General features: G+C 48.5%; 1 protein-coding gene across 3 annotated transcripts in view; it reads right to left on the bottom strand.

Moving 5' to 3' along the window:
* The window catches only part of LOC141154114 (Krueppel-like factor 8), a 70152-nt gene that overhangs the window by 7819 nt on the left and 36104 nt on the right, over window positions 1-26229 (bottom strand). For 2 of the 3 annotated variants that reach the window (XM_073639584.1, XM_073639583.1), the window contains exons 2-3: window positions 15536-16043; window positions 9658-9768 (exon numbers count right to left, since the gene is read on the bottom strand). In XM_073639584.1, coding sequence (XP_073495685.1) covers window positions 9658-9768; window positions 15536-16043 — 619 coding nt within the window. Of the gene's footprint in view, window positions 1-9657; window positions 9769-15535; window positions 16044-16270; window positions 16402-26229 lie in introns of those variants that run through there. The other variant, XM_073639585.1, reaches the window with a different exon arrangement.

The raw sequence follows: 26229 nt of genomic DNA, 5'->3' as shown, positions 1-26229 counted from the left end.
CCTCTTGAAGCTCATCAAGACAATGCCAAGAGTGTGCAAAGCAGTCATCAAAGCAAAAGGTGGCTACTTTGAAGAACCTAGAATATAAGACATATTTTCAGTTGTTTCACACTTTTTTGCTAAGTATATAATTCCACATGTGTTAATTCATAGTTTTGATGCCTTCAGTGTGAATGTACAATTTTCATAGTCATGAAAATACAGAAAAATCTTTAAATGAGACGGTGTGTCCAAACTTTTGGTCTGTACTATATTATATATATCAATGGAAATCACATTTATTAACCAATGGAGGCCTGGATTTGGAGTCACCCCCAAAATTAAAGAGGAAAAACACACTACAGGCTGATCCAACTGTGATGTAATGTCCTTAAAACAAGTCAAAATGAGGCTGAGTATTGTGTGTGGCCTCCACGTGCCTGTATGACCTCCCTACAACGCCTGGGCATGCTCCTGATGATGCTGAGTATTGTGTGTGGTCTCCACGTGCCTGTATGACCTCCCTACAATGCCTGGGCATGCTCCTGATGAGGCTGAGTATTGTGTGTGGCTTCCACGTGCCTGTATAACCTCTCTACAACGCCTGGGCATGCTCCTGATGAGGCTGAGTATTGTGTGTGGCCTCCACGTGCCTGTATGACCTCCCTACAACGCCTGGGCATGCTCCTGATGAGGCTGAGTATTGTATGTGGCTTCCACGTGCCTGTATGACCTCCCTACAACGCCTGGGCATGCTCCTGATGAGGCTGAGTATTGTATGTGGCTTCCACGTGCCTGTATGACCTCCCTACAACGCCTGGGCATGCTCCTGATGAGGCTGAGTATTCTGTGTGGCTTCCACGTGCCTGTATGACCTCCCTACAACGCCTGGGCATGCTCCTGATGAGGCTCAGTATTGTGTGTGGCTTCCACGTGCCTGTATGACCTCCCTACAACGCCTGGGCATGCTCCTGATGAGGCTGAGTATTGTGTGTGGCCTCCACGTGCCTGTATGACCTCCCTACAATGCCTGGGCATGCTCCTGATGAGGCCGAGTATTGTGTGTGGTCTCCACGTGCCTGTATGACCTCCCTACAACGCCTGGGCATGCTCCTGATGAGGCTGAGTATTGTGTGTGGACCCCACGTGCCTGTATGACCTCCCTACAATGCCTGGGCATGCTCCTGATGAGGCTGAGTATTGTGTGTGGTCTCCACGTGCCTGTATGACCTCCCTACAACGCCTGGGCATGCTCCTGATGAGGCTGAGTATTGTGTGTGGCTTCCACGTGCCAGTATGACCTCCCTACAACGCCTGGACATGCTCCTGATGAGGCTGAGTATTCTGTGTGGCTTCCACGTGCCTGTATGACCTCCCTACAACGCCTGGGCATGCTCCTGATGAGGCTCAGTATTGTGTGTGGCTTCCACGTGCCTGTATGACCTCCCTACAACGCCTGGGCATGCTCCTGATGAGGCTGAGTATTGTGTGTGGCCTCCACGTGCCTGTATGACCTCCCTACAACGCCTGGGCATGCTCCTGATGAGGCTGAGTATTGTGTGTGGCCTCCACGTGCCTGTATGACCTCCCTACAACACCTGGGCATGCTCCTGATGAGGCTGAGTATTGTGTGTGGCCTCCACGTGCCTGTATGACCTCCCTACAACACCTGGGCATGCTCCTGATGAGGGTCAGTATTGTGTGTGGCTTCCACGTGCCTGTATAACCTCTCTACAACGCCTGGGCATGCTCCTGATGAGGCTGAGTATTGTGTGTGGCCTCCACGTGTCTGTATGACCTCCCTACAACGCCTGGGCATGCTCCTGATGAGGCTGAGTATTGTATGTGGCTTCCACGTGCCTGTATGACCTCCCTACAACGCCTGGGCATGCTCCTGATGAGGCTGAGTATTGTATGTGGCTTCCACGTGCCTGTATGACCTCCCTACAACGCCTGGGCATGCTCCTGATGAGGCTGAGTATTGTGTGTGGCTTCCACGTGCCTGTATGACCTCCCTACAACGCCTGGGCATGCTCCTGATGAGGCTGAGTATTCTGTGTGGCTTCCACGTGCCTGTATGACCTCCCTACAACGCCTGGGCATGCTCCTGATGAGGCTGAGTATTGTGTGTGGCCTCCACGTGCCTGTATGACCTCCCTACAACGCCTGGGCATGCTCCTGATGAGGCTGAGTATTGTGTGTGGTCTCCACGTGCCTGTATGACCTCCCTACAACGCCTGGGCATGCTCCTGATGAGGCTGAGTATTGTGTGTGGTCTCCACGTGCCTGTATGACCTCCCTACAACGCCTGGGCATGCTCCTGATGAGGCTGAGTATTGTGTGTGGCTTCCACGTGCCTGTATGACCTCCCTACAACGCCTGGGCATGCTCCTGATGAGGCTGAGTATTGTGTGTGGTCTCCACGTGCCTGTATGACCTCCCTACAACGCCTGGGCATGCTCCTGATGAGGCTGAGTATTGTGTGTGGACCCCACGTGCCTGTATGACCTCCCTACAATGCCTGGGCATGCTCCTGATGAGGCTGAGTATTGTGTGTGGTCTCCACGTGCCAGTATGACCTCCCTACAACGCCTGGGCATGCTCCTGATGAGGCTGAGTATTCTGTGTGGCTTGCACGTGCCTGTATGACCTCCCTACAACGCCTGGGCATGCTCCTGATGAGGCTCAGTATTGTGTGTGGCTTCCACGTGCCTGTATGACCTCCCTACAACGCCTGGGCATGCTCCTGATGAGGCCGAGTATTGTGTGTGGCCTTCACGTGCCTGTATGACCTCCCTACAACGCCTGGGCATGCTCCTGATGAGGCCGAGTATTGTGTGTGGTCTCCACGTGCCTGTATGACCTCCCTACAACGCCTGGGCATGCTCCTGATGAGGTTGAGTATTGTGTGTGGCCTCCACGTGCCTGTATGACCTCCCTACAACGCCTGGGCATGCTCCTGATGAGGCTGAGTATTGTGTGTGGCCTCCACGTGCCTGTATGACCTCCCTACAATGCCTGGACATGCTCCTGATGAGGCTGAGTATTGTGTGTGGCCTCCACGTGCCTGTATGACCTCCCTACAACGCCTGGGCATGCTCCTGATGAGGCTGATTATTGTGTGTGGTCTCCACGTGCCTGTATGACCTCCCTACAACGCCTGGGCATGCTCCTGATGAGGCTGAGTATTGTGTGTGGACCCCACGTGCCTGTATGACCACCCTACAACGCCTGGGCATGCTCCTGATGAGGCTGAGTATTGTGTGTGGCCTCCACGTGCCTGTATGACCTCCCTACAACGCCTGGACATGCTCCTGATGAGGCTGAGTATTGTGTGTGGCCTCCACGTGCCTGTATGACCTCCCTACAACGCCTGGGCATGCTCCTGATGAGGCTCAGTATTGTGTGTGGCCTCCACATGCCTGTATGACCTCCCTACAACGCCTGAGCATGCTCCTGATGAGGCTGAGTATTGTGTGTGGCCTCCACGTGCCTGTATGACCTCCCTACAACGCCTGGGCATGCTCCTGATGAGGCTGAGTATTGTGAGTGGCCTCCACGTGCCTGTATGACCTCCCTACAACACCAGGGCATGCTCCTGATGAGGCTGAGTATTGTGTGTGGCCTCCACGTGCCTGTATGACCTCCCTACAACGCCTGGGCATGCTCCTGATGAGGCTGAGTATTGTGTGTGGCCTCCACGTGCCTGTGTGACCTCCCTACAACGCCTGGGCATGCTCCTGATGAGGCTGAGTATTGTGTGTGGCCTCCACGTGCCTGTATGACCTCCCTACAACGCCTGGGCATGCACCTGATGAGGCTGAGTATTGTGTATGGCCTCCACGTGCCTGTATGACCTCCCTACAACGCCTGGGCATGCACCTGATGAGGCTGAGTATTGTGTGTGGCCTCCACGTGCCTGTATGACCTCCCTACAACGCCTGGGCATGCTCCTAATGAGGCTGAGTATTGTGTGTGGCCTCCACGTGCCTGCATGACCTCCCTACAACGCCTGGGCATGCTCCTGATGAGGCTGAGTATTGTGTGTGGCCTCCACGTGCCTGTATGACCTCCCTACAACGCCTGGGCATGCTCCTGATGAGGCTGAGTATTGTGTGTGGCCTCTACGTGCCTGTATGACCTCCCTACAACGCCTGGGCATGCTCCTGATGAGGCTGAGTATTGTATGTGGCCTCCACGTGCCTGTATGACCTCCCTACAACGCCTGGGCATGCTCCTGATGAGGCTGAGTATTGTGTGTGGCCTCCACGTGCCTGTATGACCTCCCTACAACGCCTGGGCATGCTCCTGATGAGGCTGAGTATTGTGTGTGGCCTCCACGTGCCTGTATGACCACCCTACAACACCTGGGCATGCTCCTGATGAGGCTGAGCATTGTGTGTGGCCTCCACGTGCCTGTATGACCTCCCTACAACGCCTGGGCATGCTCCTGATGAGGCTGAGCATTGTGTGTGGCCTCCACGTGCCTGTATGACCTCCCTACAACGCCTGGGCATGCTACTGATGAGGCTGAGTATTGTGTGTGGCCTCCACGTGCCTGTATGAACTCCCTACAACGCCTGGGCATGCTCCTGATGAGGCTGAGTATTGTGTGTGGCCTCCACGTGCCTGTATGACCTCCCTACAATGCCCGGCATGCTCCCGATGAGGCTGAGTATTGTGTGTGGCCTCCACGTGCCTGTATGACCTCCCTACAACGCCTGGGCATGCTCCTGATGAGGCTGAGTATTGTGTGTGGCCTCCACGTGCCTGTATGACCTCCCTACAACTCCTGGGCATGCTCCTGATGAGGCTGAGTATTGTGTGTGGCCTCCACGTGCCTGTATGACCTCCCTACAACGCCTGGGCATGCTCCTGATGAGGCTCAGTATTGTGTGTGGCCTCCACGTGCCTGTATGACCTCCCTACAACGCCTGGGCATGCTCCTGATGAGGCTGAGCATTGTGTGTGGCCTCGACGTGCCTGTATGACCTCCCTACAACACCTGGGCATGCTCCTGATGAGGCTGAGCATTGTGTGTGGCCTCCACGTGCCTGTATGACCTCCCTACAACGCCTGGGCACGCTCCTGATGAGGCTGAGCATTGTGTGTGGCCTCCACATGCCTGTATGACCTCCCTATAACGCCTGGGCACGCTCCTGATGAGGCTGAGTATTGTGTGTGGCCTCCACGTGCCTGTATGACCTCCCTAAAACGCCTGGGCATGCTCCTGATGAGGCTGAGTATTGTGTGTGGCCTCCACGTGCCTGTATGACCTCCCTACAATGCCTGGGCATGCTCCTGATGAGGCTGAGTATTGTATGTGGCCTCCACGTGCCTGTATGACCTCCCTACAGCGCCTGGGCATGCTCCTGATGAGGCTGAGTATTGTGTGTGGCCTCCATGTGCCTGTATGACCTCCCTACAACGCCTGGGCATGCTCCTGATGAGGCTGAGTATTGTGTGTGGCCTCCATGTGCCTGTATGACCTCCCTACAACGCCTGGGCATGCTCCTGATGAGGCTGAGTATTGTGTGTGGCCTCCATGTGCCTGTATGACCTCCCTACAACGCGTGAGCATGCTCCTGATGAGGCTGAGTATTGTGTGTGGCCTTCACGTGCCTGTATGACCTCCCTACAACGCCTGAGCATGCTCCTGATGAGGTTGAGTATTGTGTGTGGCCTCCACGTGCCTGTATGACCTCCCTACAACGCCTGGGCATGCTCCTGATGAGGCTGAGTGTTGTGAGTGGCCTCCACGTGCCTGTATGACTTCCCTACAACGCCTGGGCATGCTCCTGATGAGGCTGAGCATTGTGTGTGGCCTCCACGTGCCTGTATGACCTCCCTACAACGCCTGGGCATGCTCCTGATGAGGCTCAGTATTGTGTGTGGCCTCCACGTGCCTGTATGACCTCCCTACAACACCTGGGCATGCTCCTGATGAGGCTCAGTATTGTGTGTGGCCTCCACGTGCCTGTATGACCTCCCTACAACGCCTGGGCATGCTCCTGATGAGGTTGCGGATGGTCTCCTGTGGGATCTCCTCCCAGACCTGGACTAAAGCATCCGCCAACTCCGGGACAGTCTGTGGTGCAACGTGACGTTGGTGGATGGAGGAGACATGATGTCCCAGATGTGCTCAATCGGATTCAGGTCTGGGGAACGGGCGGCCAGTCCATAGCTTCAATGCCTTCATCTTGCAGGAACTGCTGACACACTCCAGCCACATGAGGTCTGGCATTGTCCTGCATTAGGAGGAACCCAGGGCCAACCGCACCAGCATATGGTCTCACAAGGGGTCTGAGGATCTCATCTCGGTACCTAATGGCAGTCCGGCTACCTCTGGCGAGCACATGGAGGGCTGTGCGGCCCTCCAAAGAAATGCCACCCCACACCATTACTGACCCACTGCCAAACCAGTCATGCTGAAGGATGTTGCAGGCAGCAGATCGCTCTCCACGGCATCTCCAGACTCTGTCACGTCTGTCACATGTGCTTAGTGTGAACCTGCTTTCATCTGTGAAGAGCACAGGGCGCTAGTGGCAACTTTGCCAATCCTGGTGTTCTGTGGCAAATGCCAAGCGTCCTGCACGGTGTTGGGCTGTGAGCACAACCCCCATCTGTGGACGTCGGGCCCTCATACCACCCTCATGGAGTCAGTTTCTAACCGTTTGTGCAGACACATGCACATTTGTGGCCTGCTGGAGGTCATTTTGCAGGGCTCTGGCAGTGCTCCTCCTGTTCCTCCTTGCACAAAGGCGGAGGTAGCGGTCCTGCTGCTGGGTTGTTGCCCTCCTACGGCCCCCTCCACGTCTCCTGGTGTACTGGCCTGTCTCCTGGTAGCGCCTCCAGACTCTGGACACTACGCTGACAGGCACAGCAAACCTTCTTGCCACAGCTCGCATTGATGTGCCATCCTGGATGAGCCGCACTACCTGAGCAACTTCTGTGGGTTGTAGAGTGTCTCATGCTACCACAAGTGTGAAAGCACAACCAACATTCAAAAGTGACCAAAACATCAGCCAGAAAGCATTGGTACTGAGATGTGGTCTGTGGTCCCCACCTGCAGAACCATTCCTTTATTGAGTGGGTCTTGATAATTACCAATAATTTCCATCTATTGTCTATTCCATTTGCACAACAGCATGTGAAATTGATTGTCAATCAGTGTTGCTTCAAGTGGACAGTTTGATTTCATAGAAGCTTGATTTACTTCTAGTTATATTCTGTTGTTTAAGTGTTCCCTTTATTTTTTTGAGCAGCTTATGTACACACACACATTTTATATATATATATATAGTGTGTGTGTGCACGATATACAGTACAGACCAAAAGTTTGGACACACCTTCTCATTTAAAGATTTTTCTGTATTTTCATGACTATGAAAATTGTACATTCACACTGAAGGCATCAAAACTATGAATTATCACATGTGGAATTATATACTTAACAAAAAGTGTGAAACAACTGAAAATATGTCTTATATTCTAGGTTCTTCAAAGTAGCCACCTTTTGCTTTGATTACTGCTTTGCACACTCTTGGCATTCTCTTGATGATCTTCAAGAGGTAGTCACCGGAAATGGTCTTCCAACAATCTTGAAGGAGTTCCCAGAGATGCTTTAGCACTTGTTGGCCCTTTTGCCTTCACTCTGCGGTCCAGCTCACCCCAAACCATCTCGATTGGGTTCAGGTCTGGTGACTGTGGAGGCCAGGTCATCTGGCGTAGCCCCCCATCGCTCTCGTCCTTGGTCAAATAGCCCTTACACAGCCTGGAGGTGTGTTTGGCGTCATTATGCTGTTGAAAAATAAATGATGGTCCAACTAAACGCAAACCGGATAGAATAGCATGCCGCTGCAAGATGCTGTGGTAGCCCTGCTGGTTCAGTATGCCTTCAATTTTGAATAAATCCCCAACAGTGTCACCAGCAAAGCCCCCCCACACCATCACACCTCCTCCTCCATGCTTCACGGTGGGAACCAGGCATGTAGAGTCCATCCGTTCACCTTTTCTGCATCGCACAAAGACACGGTGGTTGGAACCAAAGATTTCAAATTTGGACTCATCAGACCAAAGCACAGATTTCCACTGGTCTAATGTCCATTCCTTGTGTTCTTTAGCCCAAACAAGTCTCTTCTGCTTGTTGCCTGTCCTTAGCAGTGATTTCCTAGCAGCTATTTTACCATGAAGGCCTGCTGCACAAAGTCTCCTCTTAACAGTTGTTGTAGAGATGTGTCTGCTGCTAGAACTCTGTGTGGCATTGACCTGGTCTATAATCTGAGCTGCTGTTAACCTGCGATTTCTGAGGCTGGTGACTCGGATAAACTTATCCTCAGAAGCAGAGGTGACTCTTGGTCTTCCTTTCCTGGGGCGGTCCTCATGTGAGCCAGTTTCTTTGTAGCGCCTGATGGTTTTTGCAACTGCACTTGGGGACACTTTCAAAGTTTTCCCAATTTTTCAGACTGACTGACCTTCATTTCTTAAAGTAATGATGGTCGCTCATTTTTCTTTACTTAGCTGCTTTTTTCTTGCCATAATACAATTTCTAACAGTCTATTCAGTAGGACTATCAGCTGTTTATCCACCAGACTTCTGCACAACACAACTGATGGTCCCAACCCCATTTATAAGGCAAGAAATCCCACTTATTAAACCTGACAGGGCACACCTGTGAAGTGAAAACCATTTCCGGTGACTACCTCTTGAAGCTCATCAAGAGAATGCCAAGAGTGTGTAAAGCAGTCATCAAAGCAAAAGGTGGCTACATTGAAGAACCTAGAATATAAGACATATTTTCAGTTGTTTCACACTTTTTGGTAAGTATATAATTCCACACGTGTTAATTCATAGTTTTGATCCCTTCAGTGTGAATGTACAATTTTCAAAGTCATGAAAATACAGAAAAATCTTTAAATGAGAAGGTGTGTCCAAACTTTTGGTCTGTACTGTATATATACATACACATACACATACACCTGTGGAGTTGTGGTGACAAACCCAGGCTGACTCCCCGCCAGACATTTCGGCGTCTGCCTTCTTGTGGGGGTCAAGGCAGCTCCACACAGGTATATAGGTAGCCTGCGTTGATGTTGGTGGCGCTGCTGGTTTTGATGTGATTAAATGTATTGAAAATAAAAATTTTAAAATGTATTTTTTTTTTAAACACTTAAAAATAATTTAAAAACTAATAAAATTAACCCGTACGGTAAATGTAGTAAGAAGCCAAAAAACAAACAGTTTTTGGTTGTCCAACCTCCCACAAGAAATGCAACACAACAGTGGCCAAAACCAAACTGCAAAGGGGAAAAAAAATCCCGACATTCCCATACACGAGTGATAATAAAGGGTCAAAAATGTAAAAAAAAAAAAAAAAAAAAAAAAAAAAAAACAACTTAAGTGTTCGGGTTGAAGGAAACACTAAATTTTATTTTTTTCTATTAAGTTTTGATTTCTTTTAGCCACTACAAAAAAAATTTCTACTGACTGAAAAATCATGTTACCAAGTTACCCGGTATTTATATCGTCCAGCAAATAAAAGAACAACAACATGTAATCCGATTTTGGTAAAAAAAAAATAAAAAAATAATAATACGCTTCTGCATCTTTTAAGGGGGTTACAGAGCTACAAACCCAGAACTAGTAAGGTCTGCTGAGACCACTCACTGAAAGTAATACCTGAGTACGATAAACCAACGAGTCCGGGATCAGACGGCGACTGCTCGGCCCTGGAATCAGAATCATCGACTTCAGACGCTGGAGACTGCAGCATTAGACTGTGCGCCGCTCCTGCAATCAATGTGTGAACAGACACCAATAAGTCCACAACGTGCGCAATGTGGAGACCACACACGTACAATCCTACTGATATCACTCCTACCACACGGGTCATTAGGTAATTATTCCGTTCAATAGTTACAATGGAACAAGAATTGAAAAGACATCAAAAGGATTGAAAAATACAAATAACGAACATGCTGGAATTAAACAAGTTTTAATGAGTCACCAGCAGGGGGCGACCTCGTACTGACACATTCCCAGGACATCCGAGCTGATGAACTCACTTACTGCAGAATGTACTGAGAGCTGAACGTCGGCCCCGGCCCGCCCGCCAGCCTCGGCCGCCCGCCAGCCAGCCCGCCCGCCAGTCCGCCCGCCAGTCAACCCCGGCCCGCCCGCCCGCCAGCCAGCCCGCCCGCCAGTCCGCCCCGGCCCGCCCGCCCGCCAGCCATCCCTGGCCAGCCCGCCCGCCCGCCAGCCAGCCCTGGCCAGCCCGCCCGTCCGCCAGCCAGCCCCGGCCAGCCAGTCCGCCCCGGCCCGCCCGCCAGTCCGCCCCTCCGCCAGTCAGCCCCGGCCCGCCCGCCCGCCAGTCAGCCCCGGCCCGCCCAGGACAGACGTATTTTGAGCCTTTAGAATGTTTTTTATAACATTGCTATTTTCTTTGATGCACCCATAGGGGGGCTTGTTTTTTGCAGAATGAGTTGTATTGATCAGGGACATTATTTTGTGGTTTTGTGACGGCGTTAACCCTTCATTCTCTGGGCCAGTACACACGTGGGCAGAGCACATTTCATATAGTTGTATTCATGTTTTATTACTTTTGTAGATAAAAAGCACCAGAGTGATAAATGTAACAGTTTTCCGAATCTTCATGATAAGATGCCGTTTTCATGGGCACCATTGTGTGGCATCTACGGACTTCTTCATCATTTTTCATTACACTTTTGGGAGGTGGGATGAATAAAACTAATTATGGAAAAATGTAATATGTAAATAAAAGTACCCATATTTTTCGTACCATAAGACACGCATTTATCTCCAAAATTTTGGAGGAAAATGGGGGGTGCGTCTTATAGTCTCGATGGTTGTGGCAGTGGCTAGGGGGAGAGCGGGTCACAGAGGCCGGAGCCGGCTGCTCCCCGTGCTCAGGGGAGTGGAGAGCAGTGAATATTCAGTTTTCCTTAATAGCGGACAGTGTCGGCTGCAGCCGCCGGCTTCCTGCAGCCGGGCGATCACGTGTGCCTGCTGTTAAAGAAAACTGAATATTCACTCCTCTCCATGCCATAGTCCCAGGCATATGGAGCAGTGACTATTCTGGCAGCTGACCTCAAAATGTGGGAAGCAGGACAGGGACGTCATGCGCTGCTCACACGCTGAGATCAGCTGCCGGCAGCAGAGAAGGACGCAGCGCTGGAGCAGAGGGAAGGAGAGTAGAATACTTCATTTTTTGGCGTGTGCAGCGTGATGGGACCATATATACCAGAATGGGGATGGATGGATGGATGGAGAGATGGATGGATGGAGAGATGGATGGATGGAGAGATGGATGGATGGAGAGATGGATGGATGGAGAGATGGATGGATGGAGAGATGGATGGATGGATGGAGAGATGGATGGATGGATGGAGAGATGGATGGATGGAGGGATGGATGGAGAGATGGATGGATGGATGGAGAGATGGATGGATGGATGGAGAGATGGATGGATGGATGGAGAGATGGATGGATGGATGGAGAGATGGATGGATGGATGGAGAGATGGATGGATGGATGGAGAGATGGATGGATGGATGGAGAGATGGATGGATGGATGGAGAGATGGATGGATGGATGGAGAGATGGATGGATGGAGAGATGGATGGATGGAGAGATGGATGGATGGAGAGATGGATGGATGGAGAGATGGATGGATGGAGAGATGGATGGATGGAGAGATGGATGGATGGAGAGATGGATGGATGGAGAGATGGATGGATGGAGAGATGGATGGATGGAGAGATGGATGGATGGAGAGATGGATGGATGGAGAGATGGATGGATGGAGAGATGGATGGATAGATGGATGGATTTAAAATATGGTACATGTCAATTATGAACGGTGCTTAGAAATTTGTTTTGTTTTTTTATAAAAATATTTTTTTTCTTAGGATCTAAGGGGTAAATAAGGTTTCTCCTTGTGGAGAGTGACATTGCAGGTCTAGCATGCCAGTATAAGGAGACTTAAACGCCTTGCATGCTCCACTGGGAAATTAAATATGCCTCTTCAGAGAGGAAGAGGACTAGAACTCTATAGCGCCACCTATTGGAAGTAGCAATCCTACAGGTCAATACCAACCCTTTAACGTACCCTTTAAGTCATATAGCAAGACTCGTTAAAGGGTCAACATTGACTTTTAGGATTGCCACTTCCAGTAGGTGGCGCTAGAGTTCTAGTCTTCTTCCTCTCTTGTACATTGAATTTTTTTACCATTCGCAATAATTGATATGTAATTTCAGGGACAGAAACTGTAGTTTTCACTGGTATCTTGGGAATATACAAAAAAATTGTATGTACTCCAAAAATAGTGTAAATTATAGTGTAAATGGCCCATGTGGCGATATTTCAGCTCATCGTGTGAACCTTTCTTGAGGCCAAAATGTGGCTGCGAAGCTTCAGTATGGAGTCAAAGTTATATTAAAAACAGCTTATGTAGATTATAAGCCCTCATACAGCTCAGCAAACAAAAAGTGAAAGTTATTGCTGTCAAAATATGGTAAAAAAAAAGTTACAAATTGGATATTGCTGTAATACTATAAAACTATTTATCTTGCAACAAGAGCACACAAAATGAAATCAAAAAGACAACAAAAATCTAATATATGTACCCAAAATTAGGCCCATTGGAAGTTACATATATTCATGCAAAAATAACCCTCGCTACAGCTCCGTGTAAAAGGAACAACACTATACAAACCAGGCGAGTCAGGCGTCAGGGCTCTCCGGATTACTGCCCCTGGAGAATATAACTCATCACAGAAAACACCAAGAGCTCAGAACTAAGCGGATGAGAATTTATAGGTTTTTTTTTTAAACTGTGGACATTAAAGTCAAATTCTGCCTGGTCATTAAGGGGTTAGCCATGTAAAAGCCACAATCAATCACTCACAGCAGTATTTACAATGGGCCAGTAGAGCGGCGCTGTGGTTCCAGCACCATCTGGATGATTCTCGGGTCCACCTGCAGCAGATCATTCCTCACACAGCCAGTAATACACGCCCTGGCCGCCATCAGTGAGGTGAAGGGCAGGGATCACACTCAATGCTGAAGGAACCCAGAGGTTTGCAAAATGTTGTTCCCTTTATTTTCCTATCATTTCAATATAATTAAAGGGGCTGTCCACTTTCAAGAAAGCAGGCCCTGAACTCTGTAAAAATAAATAAAACCGCTTCAGCAGGCACTCACTCTCCAAATCTGGCAAGAGGCACAGAGCTCAGCGGCCCCCCACACACAAAAAGTGGTACAAAAGGGGGGTGAGCTGAACTTTCATTTTAATATTTTTAAAAACTTTTTTTTTTTTTTTTTTTTTTTTTAACTTTTCACTTGCTTCAATATTGTCTATGGGAGACAAGAAGCTGCAATATTCTGATCGCTTGTGTTACACATACGGCTTCAGTCCTGCTGTGTGGAGCAGGAATGCTCATCTGCAATGGACACCGACCACTGGGTGGCGCTAATAGCAGTTCAGCAATGACAAACACACGCAATCATGTGACGGGCGCCGATGGACAGACCTAGTGACGCGTTTCCAGCGCAGCCATGTTAAATGCTGCTGTCGGAGTTTGGAATCGGCATTTAACACGTCAGCAGCCGCAGACGGATCATGAGCGCAGGCGCGGACGGATCATGAGCGCAGCCGCGGACGGATCATGAGCGCAGCCGCGGACGGATCATGAGCGCAGGCGCGGACGGATCATGAGCGCAGGCGCGGACGGATCATGAGCGCAGGCGCGGACGGATCATGAGCGCAGCCGCGGACGGATCATGAGCGCAGCCGCGGACGGATCATGAGCGCAGCCGCGGACGGATCATGAGCGCAGGCGCGGACGGATCATGAGCGCAGGCGCGGACGGATCATGAGCGCAGCAGCGGACGGATCATGAGCGCAGCCGCGGACGGATCATGAGCGCAACCGCGGACGGATCATGAGCGCAGCCGCGGACGGATCATGAGCGCAGCCGCGGACGGATCATGAGCGCAGCCGCGGACGGATCATGAGCGCAGCCGCGGACGGATCATGAGCGCAGCCGCGGACGGATCATGAGCGCAGCCGCGGACGGATCATGAGCGCAGCCGCGGACGGATCATGAGCGCAGCCGCGGACGGATCATGAGCGCAGTAGCGGACGGATCATGAGCGCAGCCGTGGCTGTTTGGGGCCCATGATCACATCACTTGTTATGTGCCGGGAAAGATGCGGCTCAGCGCCAGAGCCTGCACAAAAGGAGGAGGCACCACATGTGCCGTATACATATGGCACATGTCGTGACGGGGTTAAAGCTACAGTGTTTTTAACCAACCCGCGGTGCGTTGACTTCTCTTGCGGGTACGTGGAGCTTCAGGCTGTGTGCCCACGTTGCGCATCACAAGCGTATATGCTGCGGAATTTCCGCAGCGTAAATGCTTGTAAAAACGCATGTATATCCGCACCCCATGGTCCCCAATGGCATTCCGCAATGTCAATGCCCATGCTGCGGATTTTTCCGCAGCGTATATGCTGCGGTCAAAAATCCGCAGCATGTTCATTAATTTTGCGTTTCCGCATGCGGAATCAATGTGCGGATGGTACCTAAGTCTGGAGGAGAGGAGACTCATCCAGACCTGGGTACCAAAGAACCTGTAAAAAAAAGAAAAAATAAAGTTTATACTTATCTTCTGATGTCTTCCCGGTGTTTTCCCGCCGTCGCGCTGTTGTGTGAAGGACCTGCCACGTCATTGAGTCATGTGACCCATCACATGACTCAATGATGTCACCGCAGGTCCTGCACACAACAGCGTGAGCAGCTCAAGACTCCGGACGGGGCAGTGAATGCATCGGTAGGTGAGTATAAACTTTATTTTTTTATTTTTTACCATTCTGATTCTTTTTTTTTTTTAACTATTACTTGGTCACACTATATATGCCGGTTGCATGGATTTATATAGTGTGAACAAGTTGTCAAGCACTTTCCAAGTGATGCTAAAATCGCTTGTCAACCCGCATGCGGAAATGCTGCAAAAACGCTCGACAAACGCTTCTACCTGGCGGGAAAACCGCATGTAAAATCCGCATGTAGAATCCGCATGCGATTTTCCCGCCAGGGAGAAGCGTAAAAATATGCAACGTGGGCACATAGCCTTATGAGCAGATTTTCCCACAGAACTGCACTGGAAGCAGAAATTCAGCAAATAAAAAAACATGTGTTTTTAGTGAGTTTCCACTGACTATCAATAAAGTTGTGTCAAAGCCAAATACCAGGAAGGATGAAAAACAAAACAGCTTTACTTAAAACATGACAAACCAAAAAGACAAAACCACAATAAAAACATTCAAAAATGGAATAAAAAAAAACCCAGGTAACCAAATCCCCAAGATAGGGGCAGAAATGAGGTAGAAAATCTGCAACATCAAATACTGATGGTATGAAAGTAGCCCTAGAAAGGTTTCCACCCATAGTGACGCCACTATACAGGCACCGCAGGGTGGGCTCCCCGAGGTTACAAGTGCAGCCATTATGACAACTATCAGCAATGAACTCACCTGTGGTTTTCCCATCAGCTCCTATCAGTGGGACAGTAATGGCCGCTGTGATGCCATCGGTGGGCAGGGTGGTGTACACCACAGGCAGCGACTGCACCACCACAGGAATGGTTTGCAAACTGCCCATTTTGCTGGGTAAGTTTACTGATGGGATGGTGTGTATGACGTGGAGGATCTGCTGCCCACCACTGCCCTGCGTCGATGCCAAAATCGAACCTGGAGAAAGTACAGCGGGAACCGCAGAACCGAGGCCAGACAAGGAGACCACCTGAGGTCCTGCGAGGAGCGCGCTAGGAAACGCGGACGTGGTGGGAGGAGGACTCTGAGACATGAGGATGGAGGACTTGGGCTTGTGTAAGGAGAGGTCCACCGGCTCCGCCTGAGGCATGCTGCAGTCACTGTCCAGGAGCTGCTCCGGAGGCTCCATCTTGATGTCAGTCAGGAGAGGAGCAGATGTCTCTGCGCCAACTTTACAATGGGACGGCATGAGCAGAGAGGAGCTGTAGGCCTAAACACGAGACGAAAGGAGAAATAGAATTATGTAAAACCACATAAATACATAAAATACGCATCAATATTACAGCAGCAGTGCGCAGACTGGATAAACATGAGCTACAAGTTGGGGGTGAAGGCTCCGTAGGCAGATTCTGTAGGCCCTTCACCACCACAACGCGCGTCTACCAGCCCGAGTCCGAGGTGATTGCACTTGTTAGCCTGATAGAAGTGCAGCAGTACCCCGACAAAAGAAGATTTCACTAGTTGTCAGCAGCGGCACACAAATGGTGGAAATAAAAGAGCCAGCTTATAAATGGCTGCACGCCTGCGTGTTTACTCTGTGCTGTGTCTTCAGGGATCTGGGGAGAGGCGAGCGCAGCGGCACACCCAGGGTGGGGACACTTGTTTAAATGGACAGGGAACGCCTGCTGCTCACACACCCTGCTGCACTCTTTCAAACCCCGTTCCTCCGAGGATGGGGGTGGGGTGCATAGGATCTCCAGTCACAATGTAGTCGCAGGGTTATAGACATATAGATTTCACCAGCCTTAATGATTAATAGAGTATATGAAGAAAACATACTGACGTCTAAGCTTTCCACTGACACCTAGAAGAGTTAAACGACTGCCGGACAGCGATCGTTTAATAGCCTGCCACATGGGTCGACCACGCGTGATCATCAATCGGTAATAGTTCAGTGCACATAGACGACGTGCTGCCCAGAAGCACAATATTATAGTCGTACCAAAGATCATTTCACCTGACGAACAAGTGTTTTGTTAGTTTGCCGGGTGATGGTCAGCCTGTTTACACAGCATAGTTATTGGAAGCAAGTATTCCCGAGCGCGCCTTCCTGACCATCCGACACATTTATTCTCTGTAGATTGCAGCAATTTTCCTTACTAGTTACACTACCATTCAAAAGTTTGGGGTCATTTAGAAATTTCATTATTTTTGAAAGAAAAGCACATTTTTTTCAATGCAGCCAACATTAAATGAATCAGAAATACACTCTATACATTATTAATGTGGTAAATGACTATTCTAGCTGTAAACGTCTTGTTTTTATTGCAATATCTACATAGGTGTATAGAGGCCCATTTCCAGCAACCACCACTGCAGTGTTTTAATGGTACATTGTGTTTGCTAACTGTGTAAGAAGCTAATGGATGTTTAGAAAACCCAAGAAAACCCTTGCACAAGTATGTTTTATAGCTGATTTGAGAAGCTATTAAATTGACCTTCCTTTGAGCTAGTTGAGAATCTGGAGCATTATATTTGTTTGTTCTATGAAACTCTCAAAATGGCCAGAAAAAGAGAACTTTCATGTAAAACTCGACAGTCTATTCTTGTTCTTAGAAATGAAGGCTATTCCATGCAAGATATTGCCAAGAAACTAAAGATTTTCTGCAACGGTGTGTACTACTCCCTTCAGAGGAGAGCACAAACAGGCTCTAGCCAGAGTAGAAAGAGAAGTGGGAGCCTCGCTGCACAACTGAGCAACAAGACAAGTACATTAGAGTCTATAGTGTGAGAAATCAACGCCTCACAGCTCCTCAACTGGCAGCTTCATTAAATAGTACACGCAAAACGCCAGTGTCAACGTCTACAGGGAAGACGCGACTCTGGGATGCTGGCCTTCAGGGCAAAGTGGCAAAGAAAAAGCCATATCTGAGACTGGCTAATAAAAGGAAAAGATTAATATGGGCGAAAGAACACAGACATTGGACAGAGGAAGACTGGAAAAAAGTTTTATGGACAGACGAATCAAAGTTTGAGGTGTTTGGATCACACAGAAGAACATTTGTGAGACGCAGAACAACTGAAAAGATGCTGGAAGAGTGCCTGACGCCATCTGTCAAGCATGGTGGAGGTAATGTGATGGTCTGGGGTTGCTTTGGTGCTGGTAAAGTGGCAGATTTGTACAAGGTAAATGGGATTTTGATTAAGGAAGGTTATCACTCCATTTTGCAACGCCATGCCATACCCTGTGGACAGCGCTAGATTGGAACCAATTTCATCCTACAACAGGACAATGACCCAAAGCACACCTTCAAATTATGCATGAATTATATAGGGAAGAAGCAGGCAGCTGGTATTCTATCTTTAATGGAGTGGCCAGCACAGTCACCAGATCTCAATCCCAATTAGCTGTTGTGGGAGCAGCTTGACCGTATGGTACGCAAAAAGTGCCCACCAAGCCAATCCAACTTGTGGAGGGGCTTCAGGAAGCATGGGGGGAAATTTCTCAAGATTACCTCAGCAAATTAACAGCTAGAATGCCAAAGGTCTGCAATGCTGGAATTCCCCAGAAACTGCATTTTAATACTGTACCCAATTTATTATATATTTTAGGAGTTATACCGACTCCACCAAAATGGGCGACACAGACTCCACAGCCCTGATATCCAGGGCAGCATGCATCGGCCCCCGGCTGTACCACCTCAGCCTGGTACAAGCCGCCGGAGATCCAGCTACATGGGAGACTTATTGGACACCCGGTGGCTTCTCCCGGCCCGCTCCCCTGGGGACCTGTCACTCATGGGGCGCCACCAACTTTCAAAGTATGTTTTTCTGTGAAAAGCTGCAGCGTTCCTGAGTCATACATGCAGCCATTGTCAGATACATGGTGCCCAAAAATTGGGCTGCATGCTCCCTTTAAAATACTACCGATCGCCACCTTCCCCGGTTTCCAGAGCCATTCTGTTTCTTTTCTGACCTGAAATCACATCGACCAAATCTCACAGGAGATTGTTTGTGAACCCGAAGCCGCTTTCTCAATGTAAGAGCTCATTCAGACAGATTTTTCTTGTCCGCTTTATCACGGTTTTTGATCAGAGCGGCAGACTTTTTGTTTGATTGGAGAAGCTGCAGAAACCTCCCATCAAACAATACGTGCAAAGCGGACAGAACGCGGACGGCAGCCGTAGACTTCAATCCAACACGTAGATCAATATCAGATAAGTTTCTGTGCAGACTACTACGTCAAAGGTAAAAAATACATATACACACTGTCATAGGTACAATGGCTATCAATGAAAAACACAGATCGCACTCATACGAGAAAACCTGCCGACTGAACGAGCCCCAAGCTCCGCACCACACCGATGATCGCAGCAGCGCTGCAAACTGGGGAAGGAGGCGATCAGTCAATATTTGTGTGCACCTATACTACATTATATACAGAGTTAAAGGAGATTAGGGAAAAAAATATTCTGGAATCCGCTTACATGCCATTTGACCCTGAACAGTAAGATTTTGCAATGCAATTTTCAACCACACGTACGAAAAATTACAAAATTGCACTGATTAATCACTGCTGGCAATTGGACAATTTTTTGCAGACGTAAGAAATCAGTGATGTGTGAATGATGCCATAGGGAACATGCAGACAGTCTCCATCTGTGCCAGTATCCACAACAAATAAGAGTGGATTTAGCGGCAGAATTGTCTCCGTTTTAATCTTTTGTGAAGAATAAGCTCTGATGAAAATCTGCAGCAGAAGTTGACAGGGAAGCAGCCATTGGATTTATGCTGCCAAACCCCCGGCAGCACAATCACAGCCATGTACATTTCTCTCACAAACGCTGCGGCATTTCAGAAAGCACACAAGGCCCTATTCATCAAAGCTTTAACACAGAACTAGGACCCACCCGGTCTGTAGAAGCCCACTCCCAAACAAAAAGGGCCCCCAATAATCCTTTCCACTTCCCCATGTCTGAATGCAGCAGTGCGAGACGGACTCGTGACCTCTACGCCATAAAGCTTGGGGAGAGCCGTCTGCTCCTACATCCACTTGTTAATCGGCCAAGAGGTTGCGGGGAGGTGCAGAACCTCATGGCCATACACAGCCTCCGTTGCAGGGAGGTGCAGAACCTCATGGCCATACGCAGCCTCCACTGAATTGTCAGGAGGAAACCTCATCTGGGGTCCCGGCTTGTTCGCGCAAAAAAAAAAGGCTCCACCCATGAATATCCCTGATTTGCCACGTTGTCACGCAGATTACACGAACCCGAATTTGAAATGCTGAACAAATTCGCTCAACACTACTAGTAACAAACACATGTAGAAAATAAATAAGGCGACGATTCTCGGTACATACAGACTGGACTATGAAGTGCTGTGCAAATGTGCCATCAAGTGTGGTCCTCAAGGCACCTCAGGGTCACCACTATTGGGCACTTCTGCACCTCCGGCTCCTACACTTAGGCCCATTGCTTTGATGCTGGGGAACCATGTCACCTACAATATGACTATATAAGCCACCCTGCGAATATCATGACGCTTCTACCCAGTGGCCATTAACGTATCCATCCTAAATCACACACAATTAGCTTGTAAATCGCCAACGTTGATCACCACTGGTGCCAGAGACAACATACAGTGCTCTCCGGTGAGCACCATTCCAGGATTTCTGATGGAATCTCCAAAACACTATTCAGATGGCAACCCCGACAGAAGCAGTCACCTGAAAGAAGCTGGTGGACTTGCTGTGAACACGGTCTGGCCCCTCACCAGCCAGTATTAGTTTTCTTCTGACATGCACAAAAAATGGCAAACCACTGAAAGATCAAAATTACTGGGATAGAGGCCAGATGGCATCCACAGTGACTCCATCAGCTTCATTCAAGTGTATGGCTCCTTCAGGGCAACGTTGGGGCAGGGCTGTGGAGTTGGTACGCCAAACCTCCGACTCCTCAATATTCCTGACTCCACAGCCCCGGTCACTACTGAGCATGTACATAAAGTGCAGCCCCGGTCACTACTGAGCGTGTACACAAAGTGCAGCCCCGGTCACTACTGAGCGTGTACACAAAGTGCAGCCCCGGTCACTACTGAGCGTGTACACAAAGTGCAGCCCCGGTCACTACTGAGCGTGTACACAAAGTGCAGCCCCGGTCACTGCTGAGCGTGTACACAAAGTGCAGCCCCGGTCACTGCTGAGCGTGTACACAAAGTGCAGCCCCGGTCACTGCTGAGCGTGTACATAAAGTGCAGCCCCGGTCACTACTGAGCGTGTACATAAAGTGCAGCCCCGGTCACTACTGAGCGTGTACACAAAGTGCAGCCCCGGTCACTGCTGAGCGTGTACATAAAGTGCAGCCCCGGTCACTACTGAGCGTGTACACAAAGTGCAGCCCCGGTCACTACTGAGCGTGTACATAAAGTGCAGCCCCGGTCACTACTGAGCGTGTACATAAAGTGCAGCCCCGGTCACTACTGAGCGTGTACATAAAGTGCAGCCCCGGTCACTACTGAGCGTGTACATAAAGTGCAGCCCCGGTCACTACTGAGCGTGTACATAAAGTGCAGCCCCGGTCACTACTGAGCGTGTACATAAAGTGCAGCCCCGGCCACTACTGAGCGTGTACATAAAGTGCAGCCCCGGTCACTACTGAGCGTGTACATAAAGTGCAGCCCCGGTCACTACTGAGCGTGTACATAAAGTGCAGCCCCGGTCACTACTGAGCGTGTACATAAAGTGCAGCCCCGGTCACTACTGAGCGTGTACATAAAGTGCAGCCCCGGTCACTACTGAGCGTGTACATAAAGTGCAGCCCCGGTCACTACTGAGCGTGTACATAAAGTGCAGCCCCGGTCACTACTGAGCGTGTACATAAAGTGCAGCCCCGGCCACTACTGAGCGTGTACATAAAGTGCAGCCCCGGTCACTACTGAGCGTGTACATAAAGTGCAGCCCCGGTCACTACTGAGCGTGTACATAAAGTGCAGCCCCGGTCACTACTGAGCGTGTACATAAAGTGCAGCCCCGGCCACTACTGAGCGTGTACATAAAGTGCAGCCCCGGTCACTACTGAGCGTGTACATAAAGTGCAGCCCCGGTCACTACTGAGCGTGTACATAAAGTGCAGCCCCGGCCACTACTGAGCGTGTACATAAAGTGCAGCAGATTCATCTCCACTAAAAGCCGAGATCCTGAGATCAGAGAAAAAGGACATTTCATAACTTTCCCAAATTCTTATGAAAACATTTACAGCAGATCCTGCATTGTACTACTGCACCAATTTATTATTTATTTTAGGAGTCTGAGTCGCTCTATTTTATACGGACTCTGACTCCACAGCCCTGGGTTGGGGTTCCCGTCACAAAATGTTTTCTCAGGTATTCTGAATGAAACCCCGATTGACTTCGTGCTTAGCGGAGAGCACTGTGTAAGCCTGAACCAAACATGCCCACGAGGAGTTGCCCCACAGCGGCTGGATCATACCGCCATGGTATCAGAGTACTGGGATCCAAGTGCTAGCAAATGCCAGGGGAATACAGGTAGGGGTTTTTTGTTTGTTTTGTAGCGAATGTTTCCCACTTTAACAAAAAACAAGAGACAGCTGCAGCCCACCGGACTGTATGGAACTCAACGTATCCAGCGCGTCAAAATAAAATTCTGCACCTATTTTCCCATAACAGCCACAGCTCAAGCTCTTTATTCCGTAAACTACTAAAACGCAAGCGGTGATATAAATGTTTGCTGTGGGCAACAAAATTTTTCTTTTAGGAAGTTTCATAAATTCGCCAAAAGGTGTTCCTTTTATAGTGCCAAAAGTACAAAGGGAACATTTACATTCACGGTGCAGTTTATACTAAAATAAAAAAAAAAAAAAAACATCCTCAACTTATAGAGTTATTCCCAAAACCTCATATTTAATCCCCATTAAAATAACTCGTTCAATAAACTGATACCTCCGGTGCCGTTCCTGTGATGTCAGGACTGGCTCTCCCAGGTATCGCATGACTCTTATGTCACGCAATCCTTGTGGCCAATCAGCGCTGGCTTCATTCGCTCCTCCTTCTGACAAATCAAGACACCCGGAAGAAGAGAGATCAGCAGCAACTCTCACTTCCTCCGGATCTCTTGTTTTTTTTCACAAAAAAGGACAGAATGAAGTCAGCACTGATTGGCCACAGGAATCGCGTGATGTAATAAGGTCATGTGATCCCAGTGACAGCCAGTACCGCCACCTAGGAAGAGTATAAGGCCACGTTCACACGTTGAGTATTTGGTCAGTATTTTACATCAGTATTTGTAGCCAAAACCAGGAGTTGAACAATCAAAGGAAAAGTATAATAGAAACACGTCACCACTTTTGTATTTAAGCCAGAACCAAGAGTTGGTGATACAAATACTAATGTAAAGCACTGACCAAATACAGGACGCTTGAACATGTACTAATATAGGAATTGAGAAGGGGCTGTCCAAGTAGTGGACAACCCCTTTAAGAGCTCATACCACAAAGAAGCAGAATGCAAATGTTCAGGTAACTGAGAAGAGTGATATACTGCAGGATGGGGCTGTATATAGAGGAGCAGAGAAGAGTGCTGTACTACAGGATGGGGCTGTATATAGAGGAGCAGAGAAGAGTGCTGTACTACAGGATGGGGCTGTATATAGAGGAGCAGAGGAGAGTGGAGTACTGCAGGATGGGGCTGTATATAGAGGAGCAGAGAAGAGTGCTGTACTACAGGATGGGGCTGTATATAGAGGAGCAGAGAAGAGTGCTGTACTACAGGATGGGGCTGTATATAGAGGAGCAGAGGAGAGTGGAGTACTGCAGGATGGGGCTGTATATAGAGGAGCAGAGAAGAGTGCTGTACTACAGGATGGGGCTGTTTATAGAGGAGCAGATGAGAGTAGAGTACTGCAGGATGGGCCTGTCTATGGAAGCCTGAGAAGAGTTCTGTACTGCAGGATGGGGCTGTATATAGAAGAGCAGAGGAGAGTGGAGTACTGCAGGATGCAGCTGTGTACTGCAGGATGAGGCTGTAAATAGAGGCTGAAAGGAAATATATACTGATGGATGGGGCTGGCAATAGAAAGCTTCCCTTGGCTGGTGTTCCTAGTTTGGGACAGGGGCCTCAGTCTGCCCTTATTCACACAGAGGTCAACTTTGACACATGGTAAGGTTTTTAATATTAAACAGAGTAGGTTCTATCCCGAATGGGTTCACCTTGTCGTGGTGGGATGGCTTTCATACTATTTTTGATCAAAAACATTGTTACTAAGACCCCTATTTTATTTAAATGCACTTGCTTTTTATTTATTTCCAGCAGGGTTTATTTTCATTTTGCCTCTTGTAGGTTTTTCTGATTCATGGCCATTGTGAAACATGCATTTATGTGCTGCATGTATACCATCTTAAACCAAGCTCAAATTTTGTGTTTTTTCTATAGAAGGCTGAAAGTAGTGATGTACTGCAGGATAGGGCTGTATATATACACAGGATGAAAGGAGATATATACTGGAGACGTGCATAGAGAGGCTGAGAGGCGTAACGTCCTCCAGGATGGGCCTTGCATATAGAGGCAGTGAGAGGAGATGTGAAACTGGACATGCTGCTATGTCGATACATAGGGCAGATTATTTCTTTGCCATATGCATCAACAAAAGAATCAGTAATCTGTCAGCAGCAGGCAACGAAACTCTGCACTGAAGTAGAAGAGTGCAAGAGAATAGAGCTCAAGCCGAAGCCAGCTAACAATGATGGAAAATACACATGGAACTAGAACTATGTAGATGGCAGAAGATAAATATTGGCCAGGCAGATTGTACAGGACCAAATAGCCCATTCTAGTGTTCTGATCAGTGGCGTTGCGACACCAGGTCTCCCTCAGCTGTTCCAAGTGCAGGAGGCGGTGGAAATGCACAGTTGCAGAGCAGCTCAGTCAACTGTATATTGTTTGCGCACATCTGCCCCTATTGACTCGAATATGGGGTGAATGTGCTGTACCCGACAGTGGCCGGTATACAGTTGTGCCATTCAGCTCCGCACCTGCGCATTTCCGCTTGTTGCACTCGGAACAGCTGAGGAGGAGGCCGGGTGTCGCAACCCCACCAATTAGGTATTGAGGACCTATCCTAATGATAGGCCATCAGTTAAAAAGTTATGGGGTAATCAAAGTTGTGAAAGTGGACAATCCCTTTAATTGTCTTGGCTGTTATAGGGCCTCCAGTAGCCGTTATTTTTTTGCAAAACCAACATGCACCAGGGTTGGCAATTTTTTATCCTATAGACCCACTTTAATTTTAATTTATAGATAAAAAAAAATATCTATTAATGATCTGTGTCATCATCTAGTATCCGCCATGATGAATTCTCTGTATTGGAACCAGAATATCAGCATTGATTAAAAATGGGGGCAAAAGGAAGAGGAAAAGGGGAAATTAAATTCAGTTTTGCACACAGTATTGGTATATAGTGAAATGTAATCAGGATTTGTGGAAAAGGTGCGACCTCGACATCTAATCAAGAAAGCTGAATAATGAGAAGAGCCCTGCTCCCGAGATCCCACAAGACAGACCCTCCTCCACCACCAGCATGCCACCGTCCCCCCCAATATCACTGCAGGGGACCAGGGCGGAGAGACAACTGATGGGGGGGTTGGGACGCCCTTTTGTAATGGAAATAAAACACAGATAGTGACAGGAGCACATAGACCAGGGAAAAAAGAAGAAAAACCCATCCAGAAAGCTAAGGTCAGACTCCGGCTCAGAAAATGCTGCAGCATGTGAATTCATCGTAAGGCCATGTTCCCATACAGCAAAAATTATGACATTTTTTCAATGAAATTTTTTGTACAGGAAACCTACTAGACTTAACAGTTTAAGCAATATGGATTGGATTTTATGAATACTTTTATCTATTGCGTGTTTAAAGATAACGCGGAACTGTGCATTTTTTATTGAACATAGAAAAAAAAATAAATGTTTTGTCAAATCCGCATCAAAAATGCATTTACACACAAAAAAAAAAATATAAAGATAAATATATATACAATACAGACCAAAAGTTTGGACACACCTTCTCATTTAAAGAAATTTCTGTATTTTCATGACTATGAAAATTGTACATTCACACTGAAGGCATCAAAACTATGAATTACCACATGTGGAATTATATACTTAACAAAAAAGTGTGAAACAACTGAAAATATGTCTTATATTCTAGGTTCTTCACAGTAGCCACCTTTTGCTTTGATGACTGCTTTGCACACTCTTGGCATTCTCTTGATGAGCTTCAAGAGGTAGTCACCGGAAATGGTCTTCACTTCACAGGTGTGCCCTGTCAGGTTTAATAAGTGGGATTTCTTGCCTTATAAATGGGGTTGGGACCATCAGTTGTGTAGTGCAGAAGTCTGGATGGATACACAGCTGATAGTCCTACTGAATAGACTGTTAGAATTTG

Source organism: Phyllobates terribilis, unplaced genomic scaffold (genome assembly GCF_046119375.1).
Source record: "Phyllobates terribilis strain yellow unplaced genomic scaffold, ASM4611937v1 Scaffold_7__3_contigs__length_470593459, whole genome shotgun sequence".
In the NCBI taxonomy this organism is placed as follows: Eukaryota; Metazoa; Chordata; class Amphibia; order Anura; family Dendrobatidae; genus Phyllobates; species Phyllobates terribilis.
This window is presented reverse-complemented; position numbering and strand designations above follow the sequence as displayed.